The following is a 15,000-nucleotide window of genomic DNA, read 5'->3' as shown; positions in this document are numbered from 1 at the left end:
CAGTCCCTCTCTCCCCCCGTCCCTCTGTCACCCTCCTCCCCTGTCCCTCTCTCACCCTCCTCCCTGTCCCTCTCCCTCCCTCCTCCCCGTCCCTCTCCCTCCCTCCTCCCCGTCCCTCTCTCTCCCTCCTCCCTCCTCTCCATCCCTCTCTGTCTCATGCCCTCCTTCCCACTCACCTGTCTCAGCAGTGTTCTTCTAATGGTGTCCATGTGTCACCTCTGTGATCTGAGAGAGAGAGAGAGCGAGAGAGAGCGAGAGAGAGATCATATGATGTAATATTCTCCAGAAAATACAAATAATTTTCTTTCACTGTCCCTTCTTCTTCCTCTCCAGCACACACACAGATAAACACACACACCCTCAGTTGACTGGGTTTCCCGTGCATCGGCAAGACAGAACAGCTGTCTCCGGTAAGACGAGGGGTGGCGGTCTGTGTCTTTTTGTCAATAACAGCTGGTGCGCAATCTCTAATATTAAGGAAGGTTTTGCTGGCCTGAGGTAGAGTACCTCATGATAAGCTGTAGACCCACTATTTACCAAGAGTTTATCTAAAAAAAACTCTGGACCACCTTTACTCCACACAGAGACGCATACAAAGCTCTCCCTCACCATCCATTTGGCAAATCTGACAATAATTCAATCCTCCTGATTCCTGCTTACAAGCAAAAAAAACTAAAGCAGGAAGTACCAGTGACTCGGTCAATACGGAAGTGGCCAGATGACGAAGATGCTAAGCTACAGGACTGTTTTGCTAGCACAGACTGGAATATGTTGAGGAGTATACCACATCAGTCACCGGCTTCATCAATAAGTGCATCGACGGTTAGACATCTACAGAAAAGACAGAAATGGTTGAGGTGTTGCAGTTTATATTCAGAACCACATTCCTGTAAAGATTAGAGAGGATCTCATGTTAAATACTGTTGAAGTAATATGGCTACAGGTTCATCTGCCTCACCTAAAGCCCATTCTGGTGGGAAGCTGCTATAGACCACCAAGTGCTAACAGTCAGTATCTTGATAACATGTGTGAAATGCTTGATAATGTATGTGATATCAATAGAGAGAGGTATACTTTCTGGGTGATTTAAATATTGACTGGCTTTCATCAAGCTGCCCACTCAAGAAAAAGCTTCAAATTGTAACCAGTGCCTGCAACCTTGTTCAGGTTATCAGTCAACCTGGTTCAGGTTATCAGTCAACCTACCAGGGTAGTTACAAACAGCACAGGAATGAAATCATCAACATGTATTGATCACATCTTTACTAATGCTGCAGAAGTTTGCTTTAAAGCAGTTTCCAACCCCATCGGATGTAGTGATCACAATATAGTCGCCATATCTAGGAAAACCAAAGTTCCAAAGGCTGGGCCTAATATTGTGTATAAGAGGTCATAAAATATGTTTTGTAGTGATTCCTATGTTTTTGATGTAAAGAATATATTTTGGTCCGTGGTGTGTAATGAGGAGCAAACAGACGCTGTACTTGACGCATTTATGAAATTGCTTATCCCAGTTACTAATAAACATGCACCCATTAAAAAAATGACTGTAAAAACTGTTAAATCCCCGTGTATTGATGAGGAATTGGAAAATTGTATGGTTGAGAGGGATGACGCAAAAGGTATGGCAAATAAGTCTGGCTGCACAACCGATTGGCAAACGTACTGCAATTTGAGAAATCATGTAACTAAACTGAATAAAAAGAAGAAGAAACTACACTATGAAACAAAGATAAATGACATAAAGAATGATAGTAAAAAGCTTTGGAGCACCTTAAATGACATTTTGGGCAAAAAGGCAAACTCAGCTCCATCATTCATTGAATCAGATGGCTCATTCATCACAAAACCCACTGATATTGCCGATTACTTTAACGATTTTTTTCATTGGCAAGATTAGCAAACTTAGGCAAATGCTCCTCATTACACACCACAGACTGCTAAAGCTAACTCTCTCTCCTCTGCTCTTGTCCTTCTAGACCTGTCTGCTGCCTTTGATACTGTGAACCATCAGATCCTCCTCTCCACCCTCTCCGAGCTGGGCATCTCCGGCGCGGCTCACTCTTGGATTGCGTCCTACCTGACTGGTCGCTCCTACCAAGTGGCGTGGCGAGAAGCTGTCTCCGCACCACGTGCTCTCACCACTGGTGTCCCCCAGGGCTCAGTTCTAGGCCCTCTCCTATTCTCGCTATACACCAAGTCACTTGGCTCTGTCATATCCTCACATGGCCTCTCCTATCATTGCTACGCTTGACGATACACAACTAATCTTCTCCTTTCCCCCTTCTGATAACCAGGTGGCGAATCGCATCTCTGCATGTCTGGCAGACATATCAGTATGGATGACGGATCACCACCTCAAGCTGAACCTTGGTAAGACGGAGCTGCTCTTCCTCCCGGGGAAGGACTGCCCGTTCCATGATCTCGCCATCACGGTTGACAACTCCGTTGTGTCCTCCTCCCAGAGTGCGAAGAGCCTTGGCGTGACCCTGGACAACACCCCTGTCGTTCTCCGCTAACATCAAGGCGGTGACCCGATCCTGTAGGTTCATGCTCTACAACATTCGAGAGTACGACCCTGCCTTACACAGGAAGCGGCACAGGTCCTAATCCAGGCACTTGTCATCTCCCCGTCTGGATTACTGCAACTCGCTGTTGGCTGGGCTCCCTGCCTGTGCCATTAAACCCCCTACAACTCATCCAGAATGCCGCAGCCCGTCTGGTGTTCAACCTTCCCAAGTTCTCTCACGTCACCCCGCTCCTCCGCACACTCCACTGGCTTCCAGTTGAAGCTCGCATCTGTTACAAGACCATGGTGCTTGCCTATGGAGCTGTGAGGGGAACGGCACCTCCGTACCTTCAGGCTCTGATCAGTCCCTACACCCAAACGAGGGCATTGCGTTCATCCACCACTGGCCTGCTGGCTCCCCTTCCTCTGCGGAAATACTGAGGATAATACTCCTATTTGCCATATCTTCAATTTAAGCCTTCTAGAAAGTGGGTGCCCTCTGGCCTGGAGGGAAGCAAAAGTCATTCCGCTGATCAGATACAATGCTATTTCACAGTAAACAAACTGACAACAGACTTTCAGCACGCTTATAGGGAAGGATATTCAACAAGCACAGCACTTACACAAATGACTGATGATTGGCTGAGAGAAATTGATGATAAAAAGATTGTGGGGGCTGTTTTGTTAGACTTCAGTCCAGCTTTTGACATTATCGATCATAGTCTGCTGCTGGAATAACGTATGTGTTATGTCTTTACACCCCCTGCTATATTGTGGATAAAGAGTTACCTGTCTAACAGAACACAGAGGGTGTTCTTTAATGGAAGTCTCTCAAACATAACCCAGGTAAAATCAGGAATTCCCCAGGGCATCTGTCTTGGACCCTTCATTTTTTTCAATCTTTACTAACGACATGCCACTGGCTTTGAGTTAAGCCAGAGTGTCTATGTATGTGGATGACTCAACACTATACATGTCAGCTACTACAGAGAGTGAAATCACACCAACACTTAACAAAGAGCTGTAGTTAGTTTCAGAATGGGTGGCAAGGAATAAGTTAGTCCTGAATATTTCAAAAACTAAAAGCATTGTACTTGGGATAAAAATCATTCACTAAACCCTAAACCTCAACTAAATCTTCTAATAAATAAATGTGGAAATTGAGCAAGTTGAAGTGACTTAACTGCTTGGAGTAACCCTGGATTGTAAACTGTCATGGTCAAAACATATTGATACAACAGTAGCTAAGATGGGGAGAAGTCTGTCCATAATTAAGCGCTGCTCTGCCTTCTTAACAACACTATCGACAAGGCAGGTCCTACAGGCCCTAGTTTTGTCGCACCTAGACTACTGTGTCACACCCTGGCTCTGGGACTCATTATGTTGGTGTGTTCATTTCTATGTGTGTATTTCTATGTTGGTGTTCATTCTAGTTTGTTGTATTCTATGTTTGCCTGAGTGACTCCCAATCAGAGGCAACGAGTGTCAGCTGTTGGCTGGTTGTCTCTGATTGGGAGCCATATTTAAACTGTATGTTTTCCCTTTGTGGTTGTGGGTTTTTGTTCCGTGTTCGGTCATTGATACCGTGGACGTCACGAGTCGTGTTTTGTTTTGTATTTTGACGCTTTAACTAATTAAAGTCATGTTTGTTCATCACGCTGCGCCTTGGTCTACTCCTTACCTCGACCTTGACAGAAAAACCCACCATGCAACGACTAAGCAGCGTGTCCAGGGGCAGCCCTTGGGGTGGACATGGGAGGAAGCGCCGGGAAAGGCCCTGGCGAAAGAGGAGCAGCGTGTCCAGGAGCAGGCAGCCTGGACATGGGAGGAGATATTGGACGGTAAAGGGTCCTGGACTTGGGGGAAATCCTGGCCGGGATGGATCGCCGCCATGGAGTGAGACGGTGGAGAGGCGACGGAGAGAGGAGCAACGGCGTGATCAGGGTCATCGTCGGACGGTCGTGAGGCAACCCCAGAAATTTTTAGGGGGCACACGGCATGGACGACGGGGCTGACGGAGGAGAAAAGGGGGCGGATCCAGAAGGCCACCAGGCCAGGGGTTCATCGCCCCTGTACGTCCCTGTGCGGATGCCTCACACAGAGTGTGTGAGGGTAGGCATTCAGCCAGGACGGGTGGTGGCCGCTCTTCACTCCAGGCCTCCTATCCGTCTCCACAGCCCAGTCCGGCCTGTCCCTGCTCCACACACCAAGCCTACGGTGTGCGTCGCCAGCCCAGCCCGGCCTGTCCCTGCTCCACGCACCAAGCCTACGGTGTGCGTCGCCAGCCCAGTCCGGCCTGTCCCTGCTCCACGCACCAAGCCTACGGTGTGCGTCGACAGCCCAGCCCGGCCTGTTCCTGCCACTCGCACCAAACCTATGGTGCGCGTCGCCAGCCCGGTCCGGCCTGTTCCTGCCACCCGCACCAAGTCTACGGTGCGCGTCGCCAGCCCGACCCGGCCTGTTCCTGCCACTCGCACCAAACCTACGGTGCGCGTCGCCAGCCCGGTCCGGCCTGTTCCTGCCACCCGCACCAAGTCTACGGTGCGCGTCGCCAGCCCGACCCGGCCTGTTCCTGCCACTGCGCACCAAACCTACGGTGCGCGTCGCCAGCCCGGTCCGGCCTGTTCCTGCCACCCGCACCAAGTCTACGGTGCGCGTCGCCAGCCCGACCCGGCCTGTTCCTGCCACTCGCACCAAACCTACGGTGCGCGTCGCCAGCCCGGTCCGGCCTGTTCCTGCCACTCGCACTAAGCCAGGGGTGCGAGTCGTCAGCCTGGTAAGGCCCGTCCCTCCTCCACGCACCAAGCCAGGGGTGCGAGTCGTCAGCCTGGTAAGGCCCGTTCCTCCTCCACGCACCAAGCCAGGGGTGCGAGTCGACAGCCTGGTAAGGATCGCTCCTGTTAAGTTCAGTCCTGCTCCAGCCGGCAGGGGCCAGACTGGACCAGGGGGTACTATGGGGGGTGTATTGGAGGGTGGTGGTCAAGGCCGAGCCAGAACCGCCGCCGAGGAGGTATGCCCGCCCAGCCCTCCCCTGGTTTGTTTAGTTGAGGCGCGGCGCAGTCCGCGCCTTGGGGGTACTGTCACACCCTGGCTCTGGGACTCATTATGTTGAGCCAGGGTGTGTTCATTTCTATGTGTGTATTTCTATGTTGGTGTTCATTCTAGTTTGTTGTATTCTATGTTTGCCTGAGTGACTCCCAATCAGAGGCAACGAGTGTCAGCTGTTGGCTGGTTGTCTCTGATTGGGAGCCATATTTAAACTGTATGTTTTCCCTTTGTGGTTGTGGGTTTTTGTTCCGTGTTCGGTCATTGATACCGTGGACGTCACGAGTCGTGTTTTGTTTTGTATTTTGACGCTTTAACTAATTAAAGTCATGTTTGTTCATCACGCTGCGCCTTGGTCTACTCCTTACCTCGACCTTGACATACTGTTCAGTCGTGTGGTCAGGTGCCACAAAGAGGGACCTCGTAAAATTACAATTGGCTCAGAACAGGGCTGCACGGCTGTCCCTTAAATGTACATGGAGCGCTAACATTAATAATATGCATGTCAATCTCTCCTGGCTCAAAATGGAGGAGAGATTGACATTTTTGTAAGTGTTGACAAGCTGAATGCACCAAGGTGTCTGTTTAAACTACTAGCACACAGCTCGGACACCCATGCATACCCCACAAGACATGCCACCAGAGGTCTCTTCACAGTCCCCAAGTCCAGAACAGACTATGGGAGGTGCACAGTACTACATAGAGCCATGACTACATGGAACTCTATTCCACATCAGGTAACTGATGCAAGCAGTAGAATCAGATTTAAAAAACACATACAAATAAACCTTATGGAACAGTGGGGACTCTGAAGAGACACACACATACAGGCACAGACACACACTCTACACACACATCCACATTTATGTTGTATTGTAGGTAGTAGAGTAGTGGCGAGGGAACACACTTAATGTGTTGTGAAAAGTGTTATGAAATGTAATGTCATGTGATATTTTAAATTGTATATAACTGCCTTAATGTTGCTGGACCCCATGAAGAGTAGCTGCTGCCTTGGCAGGAACTAATGGGGATCCATAATAAACCCCAGGAAGAGTAGCTGCTGCCTTGGCAGGAACTAATGGGGATCCATAATAAACCCCAGGAAGAGTAGCTGCTGCCTTGGCAGGAACTAATGGGGATCCATAATAAACCCCAGGAAGAGTAGCTGCTGCCTTGGCAGGAACTAATGGGGATCCATAATAAACCCCAGGAAGAGTAGCTGCTGCCTGGGCAGGAACTTATGGGGATCCATAATAAACCCCAGGAAGAGTAGCTGCTGCTTTGGCAGGAACTAATGGGGATCCATTATAAATATAAATACAAATACAAACAGGCAAAGAATCCTACTACACCACCTGTACACCACCTCCTACTACACCACCTGCTCAGACGCAACTATTACGAGCTCCAAAGGGAAACCCAGCCGCTAGCTGCCCAGTGACCCGAGCCTACCAGACGGGCTAGCTGCCCAGTGACCCGAGCCTACCAGACGGGCTAGCTGCCCAGTGACCCGAGCCTACCAGACGGGCTAGCTGCCCAGTGACCCGAGCCTACCAGACGGGCTAAATGCCTTTCATTCTTGCTTCGAGGCAAGCAACACTGAAGCATGCAAGAGAGCACCAGCTGTTCCGGACGACTGTGTGATCACGCTCGCCGTAGCCGATGTGAGCAAGACCTTTAACATTCACAAGGCCGCGGGCCAGACGGATTACCAGGACATGTACTCAGAGCATGCGCGGACCAACTGGCAAGTGTCTTCACTGACATTTTCAACCTCTCCCACACCGAGTCTGCAATACCTACATGTTTCAAGCGGACCACCATAGTCCCTGTCTGAGTCTGTAATACCTACATGTTTCAGGCAGACCACCATAGTCCCTGTGCCCAAGAACGTGAAGGTAACCTGCCTATATGACTACCGCCCCGTAGCACTCACGTCGGTAGCCATGAAGTGCTTTGAAAGGCTGGTCATGGCTTACATCAACACCATCATTCCGGAAACCTTAAACCCACTCCAAATCGTATACCGCCCCAACAGGTCCACAGATGACACAATCTCAATTGCACTCCACAATGCCTTTTCCCACCTGGACAAAAGGAACACCTATGCGAGAATGATGTTCATTGACTACAACTCAGCGTTCAACACCATAGTGCCCTCAAAGCTCATCACTAAGCTAAGGATCCTGGGACTAAACACCTCCCTCTGCAACTGGTTCCTGGACTTCCTGATGGGCTGACCCCAGGTGGTAAGGGTAGGTAACAACACATCTACCATGTTGATCCTCAACACGGGGGCCCATCAGGAGTGCGTGCTTAGTCCCCTCCTGTACTCCCTGTTCACCCACGACTGTGTGGCCAAGCACGACTCCAACACCATCATTAAGCTTGCTGACGACACAACAGTGGTAGGCCTGATCACCGACAACGATGAGACAGCCTATAGGGAGGAGGTCAGAGACCTGGCCGTGTGGTGCCAGGACAACAACCTCTCCCTCAACGTCGACAAAGGAGCTGATCGTGTACTACAGGAAAAGGAGGGCCGAGCACGCCCCCATTCACATCGACGGGGCTGTAGTGGAGCGGGTCGAGAGCTTCAAGTTCCTTGGTGTCCACATCACCAACAAACTATCATGGTCCAAACACACCAAGACAGTCGTGAAGAGGGCACGACAAAGCCTATTCCCCCTTAGGAGAGTGAAAATATTTGGCATGGGTCCTCAGATCCTCATAGAGTTCTACAGCTGCACCATCGAGAGCATCCTGACTGGTTGCATCACTGCCTGGTATGGCAACTGCTCAGCCTCTGACCGCAAGGCACTACAGAGGGTAGTGCGTACGGCCCAGTACATCACTGGGGCAAGCTTCCTGCCATCCAGGACCTCTATACCAGGCTGTGTCAGAGGAAGGCCCTCAAAATTGTCAAAAAACAGTCATAGACTCTCTCTGCTACTGCACGGCAAGCGGTATCGGAGCACCAAGTCTAGGTCCAAAAGTCTCCTTAACAGCTTTTACCCCCAAGCCATAAGACTGCTGAACAGCTAATCAAATGGCTACCCGGACTATTTACACTTATTTATTTTTACCCTGCTGCTACTCGCTGTTTATTATCTATACATAGACACTTTACTCCTACCTACGTTTACATATTACCTTGACTAACCTGTACACCAGCCCATTGACTCTGTACCGGTACCCCCTGTATATAGCCTCATTATTACCTGGACTAACCTGTACCCCAGCCCATTGACTCGGTACCGGTACCCCCTGTATATAGCCTCATTATTACCTGGACTAACCTGTACCCCAGCCCATTCACTCGTGCACGGTACCCCCAGTATAAAGCCTCATTATTACCTGGACTAACCTGTACCCCAGCCCATTGACTCGGTACTGGTACCCCCTGTATATAGCCTGGTTATTACCTGGACTCAACCTGTACCCCAGCCCATTGACTCGATGCGGTACCCCCTGTATATAGCCTCATTATTACCTGGACTAACCTGTACCCCAGCCCATTGACTCGGTACCGGTACCCCTGTATATAGCCTCATTATTACCTGGACTAACCTGTACCCTGCCCATTGACTCGGTACCGGTACCCCCCTGTATATAGCCTCATTATTACCTGGACTAACCTGTACCCCAGCCCATTCACTCGTGCAATGTACCCCCTGTATATAGCCTCATTATTACCTGGACTAACCTGTACCCCAGCCCATTGACTCGGTACCGGTACCCCCTGTATATAGCCTCATTATTACCTGGACTAACCTGTACCCCAGCCCATTCACTCGGTACCGGTACCCCCAGTATAAAGCCTCATTATTACCTGGACTAACCTGTACCCCAGCCCATTGACTCGGTACTGGTACCCCCTGTATATAGCCTGGTTATTACCTGGACTAACCTGTACCCCAGCCCATTGACTCGGTACCGGTACCCCCTGTATATAGCCTCATTATTACCTGGACTAACCTGTACCCCAGCCCATTGACTCGGTACCGGTACCCCCTGTATATAGCCTCATTATTACCTGGACTAACCTGTACCCTGCCCATTGACTCGGTACCGGTACTCGGTACCGGTACCCCCTGTATAAAGCCTCATTATTACCTGGACTAACCTGTACCCCAGCCCATTGACTCGGTACTGGTACCCCCTGTATATAGCCTGGTTATTACCTGGACTAACCTGTACCCCAGCCCATTGACTCGGTACCGGTACCCCCTGTATATAGCCTCATTATTACCTGGACTAACCTGTACCCCAGCCCATTGACCCGGTACCGGTACCCCCTGTATATAGCCTCATTATTACCTTGACTAACCTGTACCCCAGCCCATTGACCCGGTACCGGTACCCCAGCCCATTGACTCGGTACCGGTACCCCCTGTATATAGCCTCATTATTACCTGGACTAACCTGTACCCCAGCCCATTGACTCGGTACCGGTACCCCAGCCCATTGACTCGGTACCGGTTCCCCAGCCCATTGACCCGGTACCGGTACCCCCTGTATATAGCCTGTATATTGACCCGGTACAGGTACCCCAGCCCAGTGACCCGGTACCGGTACCCCAGCCCAGTGACCCGGTACCGGTACCCCCTGTATATAGCCTCATTATTGTTATTTTACTGTGTTACTTATTTTTACTTTAGTTTATTTAGTAAATATTTTCTTAACTCTTATTTTTCTTAAAACAGCATTATGGTTAAGGTCAGTGAGCATTTCACGGTTAGGTCTACACCTGTTGTATTCAGCGCATGTGACAGATAAAAGCTGATTTGATTTGTGTGCGTATGTGTGCGAGTTAAACGGTAGCAAAGTGCTTGCTTAGTGATCCGTCTCCTGGTTGGCTGTGTAGTGGAGTGAGGCCTGTGATAGGTTCAGAGGAGAGGTCAGAGGGCTGCGTGTGTGGAGAGCGTGCCGAATGTTTAATTTGGCTAACTTTATTAACAGCTCAGCAAACACACACACACACAAAGGGGCGGTCCTTCAAGTCTGGGAGAATAAGGCGATGCCAAAAGATGACCTGTCTCCTGGTTGGCTGTGTAGTGGAGTGAGGCCTGTGATAGGTTCAGAGGAGAGGTCAGATGACCCTTATTTCTACCCACAACTATACTCTGAAAACATGACAACACAGCATTAGTTTAATACCTAGAGACAATAGACCTGACAACATTTAAAGGTTCCAGTCTACGTTATACATTCAGGTAATAGCTCGAAAGACAGACAGACAGACAGACAGACAGACAGGCGGACAGACAGACAGACAGACAGGCAGACAGACAGGCAGGCAGGCAGACAGACAGACAGACAGACAGACAGACAGACAGACAGGCAGACAGGCAGACAGACAGGCAGACAGGCAGACAGGCAGACAGACAGACAGGCAGACAGGCAGACGGGCAGACAGACAGACAGGCAGAGCAGACAGGCAGACAGACGGAGCGGGCAGACAGACAGACAGACAGACAGACAGACAGACAGACAGACAGACAGACGGGCAGACAGACAGACACAGCGGGGCGGGCGGACATACAGACAGACAGACAGACACGACGCAACCGGGCGACAGACAGACAGACAGGCAGACAGACAGACAGACAGACAGACGGGCGGGCGGACATACAGACTGACAGACAGACAGACAGACGGGCGGGCAGACAGACAGACAGACAGACAGACAGACAGGCGCACAGGAGATGTTGAGTTGTGTCTGATCCTGTCACTGTGTATTCAGAGACAGCACACAGAGCAATGACCCTATACATCAAATGCTTCACACAAACTCACTGACCTACTACCAACACTCATAGAAATACGCACTGACCTACTACCAACACTCATAGAAATACGCACTGTCATACTACCAACACTCATAGAAATACGCACTGACCTACTACCAACACTCATAGAAATACGCACTGACCTACTACCAACACTCATAGAAATACGCACTGACCTACTACCAACACTCATAGAAATACGCACTGACCTACTACCAACACTCATAGAAATACGCACTGACCTACTATAATAATAATAATAATAATAATAATAATAATATGCCATTTAGCAGACGCTTTTATCCAAAGCGACTTACAGTCATGCGTGCATACATTTTTTTTATTTTTTTTTGTGTATGGGTGGTCCCGGGGCTCGAACCCACTACCTTGGCGTTACAAGCGCCGTGCTCTACCAGCTGAGCTACAGAGGACCACACTACCAACACTCATAGAAATACGCACTGACCTACTATGTATGTACAAACACATATTCACTCTCTCACTCACACTCACTTGACCGGAGGCCATTTTGAAGAAAAGTATGATAAACACTAACTAACAACTTATACACACACACACACCTCAACTACTACTACTACTACTACTACAACAACACCTACTACTACTACTACTACTACTACTACTACTACTACTACTGATACTACTACTACTACTACTACTACTACTACTACTACTACTACTACTACTACTGCTGATACTACTACTACTACTCTGCACTACTACTGATACTACTACTACTACTACTACTACTACTACTACCACTACTACTACCACTACTACTACTGCTGCTACTACTACTACTACTACTACTGCTGATACTACTACTACTGCTACTACTACTGATACTACTACTACTGCTGATACTACTACTACTGCTACTACTACTGATACTACTACTACTGCTGATACTACTACTACAACACCTACTACTACTACTGCTGATACTACTACTACTACTACTACTGCTGACTACTACTACTACTACTACTACTACTACTACTACTACTGCTGATACTACTACTACTACTACTACACCTACTACTCAACATCTGAGAGCCACTAAAAGTATGACAACACCAGCCGCCTGAAGACAGAAAGTACAATCAGCCAATCAGGGCCAGGATAGCTGTGACACGTAACATTCTGTTGAACCCTGATCAGAGACTAATCTAGACACACAACACACACATCGTTTACCGATACATACACACACAGTACACACGCTTACTCCATATATCATGTGTATAAGAGGTGTACTCACCCCTGGGTGTTATCTCTATACTCTCTCTCCTTCCCGTCTTCTCTCAGCGTGTAAAGTCAATCTCTCTTCTAACTGTCACCAAAACCACTCACACCTGTCTGCACTCCTCCTCCTCTCTCCGAACTACAGCCCATATCTGTAGCCGTGGCATCTGATTGGTGCTGAGACAGAACCTCCCTGTTTAGAGGTGTGGTTAAAACCCATGTGTTGTGCGGAGAGCAGAGAGAGAGCGATGGAGTGACCTCCACCAGACAATACAGGACAGTGACAGTAGAGTATAGTGATGCGTTTATATTTTTGTTCAGTGTCCATGATAATAATATTAAATTGTCTTTATATTTCACAAAATGTAAGGTCCCACAGGCTGGTCCCAACACATAATGATATCTAATAGTGTAAAAGGCTTCTAGTTTACCATAAAATGTTGTATCCTATACCCATTTGAAGATAAACAAGTTATTAATGTGTTTGATAAGATTAGAGATTTTCTCAGGGGACCCTATTTAAATTTTACGGGTCCCCGACCCCCAGTTTGGGAATCACTGTCCTACTAAGCTCTCTCCCTGCTTGCTCCAACGCTTCCTTCCTCTCTCTGTGCATCTCCTTTGCAGCTTGACTCACCACCGTCTGTCTCACTACTCTCTATAAAGAACATTTATTTTGTTATGAGAACTTATAAACTCAGCAAAAAAAGAAACGTCACAGATCTTCATTGTAAAGGGTTTAAACACTGTTTCCCATGCTTGTTCAATGATTTCCTGCAAGAAAGGAATGTCAGTGTTCTGCCATGGCCAGCGAAGAGCCCGGATCTCAATCCCATTGAGCACGTCTGGGACCTGTTGGATCGGAGGGTGAGGGCTAAGGCCATTCCCCCCAGAAATGTCCGGGAACTTGCAGGTGCCTTGGTGGAAGAGTGGGGTAACATCTCACAGCAAGAACTGGCAAATCTGGTGCAGTCCATGAGGAGGAGATGCACTGCAGTACTTAATGCAGCTGGTGGCCACATCAGATACTGACTGTTACTTTTGATTTTGACCCCCCGCCTTTGTTCAGGGACACATTATTCAATTTCTGTTAGTCACATGTCTGTGGAACTTGTTCAGTTTATGTCTCAGCTGTTGAATCTTGTTATGTTCATACAAATATTTACACATGTTACGTTTGCTGAAGATAAACGCAGTTGACAGTGAGAGGACGTTTCTTTTTTTTTTGCTGAGTTTAGTAGCCCATCTTTTGATTGTAGCTAGCTTAATTTCAGTCAACTGCTCCTGCTGAGGTCAGGCGCCATTCAACTTTAGCTTCTAACCTCATCCTTTTAGCCATTGCTAGCTACCTGGCTAACAGCCAGAGCCCTTGAGCTACCTAGCCATCTGACTGAAATATCAGTGACTATTTACCAGTTATACACTCATTCTCCGAGAGTCAGGGGTTTTTTGTTTGGGAGATGTCTGTTGACACGGCAGAGTTTCCCGCTGGACAGATTGGTGAATGAATGGGAGCAGGCGAACATAATGAGCATACATTAATCATTTGTGATTCGAACTCAGATCAAGAAACCTTCTGAGAGTTGATCAAGAAGCCTTCTGAGAGTTGATCAACGCTGGGAACGTAATAATAAGCGCGTAAACGATAATTAACTAATGAAAAAGGCGAGTAAACGGTATTTCACAAATAAAAGGTACGTAAACGGCGTTTACCCTCTCAGTTCTGGACCTGCCTGGCTGAGTGGGTGGAATGAGTGGTTGCCTGGCAACCAGAGCGCAAAACACGTGAGGAAGTAAAACTTGGTTGTCTGCCTGGAAATTAATTCGCAAGACCAATACATTTTTCTAATATTTTTCATATTAACATAATTGATAATTTTCTGTCCTCCTCTCATTTTAATTCAACTACTTTTCAAGTACCAACTTGAGAAAACGTCTGATTTTCAAGGTCTTCCAGCACTAATTAAAGTACTTTAAGCACCTCAAGCACCTTGTGAACCCCGAATACCTCCAATCCGTTAGTCTGTCTAAATAGATGGGTCAGGTGTGTTTGGTCGCCCCATCGCAGGGCTTTCCAGGTGTGTTTGGTCGCCCCATCGCAGGGCTTTCCAGGTGTGTTTGGTCGCCCCATCGCAGGGCTTTCCAGGTGTGTTTGTGTTTCTGGCCGTGACCGTGTGTAAGCAGAGGTGAGGACCAATAACACACAGGTTGGGAAAATAGAAAATATTTATTAATAACAGATAAAACATTTGATTACATAAACAGTCTCCCTCGCTCTATGTCTGTATTTCTCTCCCCCATCTCGCTCTTCCTTTCTCTCCCCCCCCCCCTTCTCTCTCTCAGCCCCTCCCTCTCTCCCTCAGTCCCTCCCTCTCTCCCTCAGTCCCT

General features: G+C 48.4%; 1 protein-coding gene across 1 annotated transcript in view; it reads right to left on the bottom strand.

Annotated features, from left to right (window-relative positions):
• Window positions 1-12,742, bottom strand: part of LOC121557870 (transferrin receptor protein 2-like) — a gene marked incomplete at its 3' end in the record, with an annotated part of 26,840 nt that extends 14,098 nt beyond the window's left edge. The window contains exons 1-2 of the mRNA XM_045214036.1: window positions 12,629-12,742; window positions 177-225 (exon numbers count right to left, since the gene is read on the bottom strand). Of these exons, the coding sequence (XP_045069971.1) occupies window positions 177-209 (33 nt within the window). The remainder of the gene's footprint in view (window positions 1-176; window positions 226-12,628) is intronic.
• Between the last annotated feature and the right edge of the window lie 2,258 nt (window positions 12,743-15,000).

The sequence above is a fragment of the Coregonus clupeaformis genome, unplaced genomic scaffold (genome assembly GCF_020615455.1).
Source record: "Coregonus clupeaformis isolate EN_2021a unplaced genomic scaffold, ASM2061545v1 scaf0188, whole genome shotgun sequence".
NCBI lineage: Eukaryota > Metazoa > Chordata > Actinopteri > Salmoniformes > Salmonidae > Coregonus > Coregonus clupeaformis.
The sequence above is the reverse complement of the archived record's forward strand: the minus strand, read 5'-3'. Positions and strand labels throughout refer to the sequence as shown.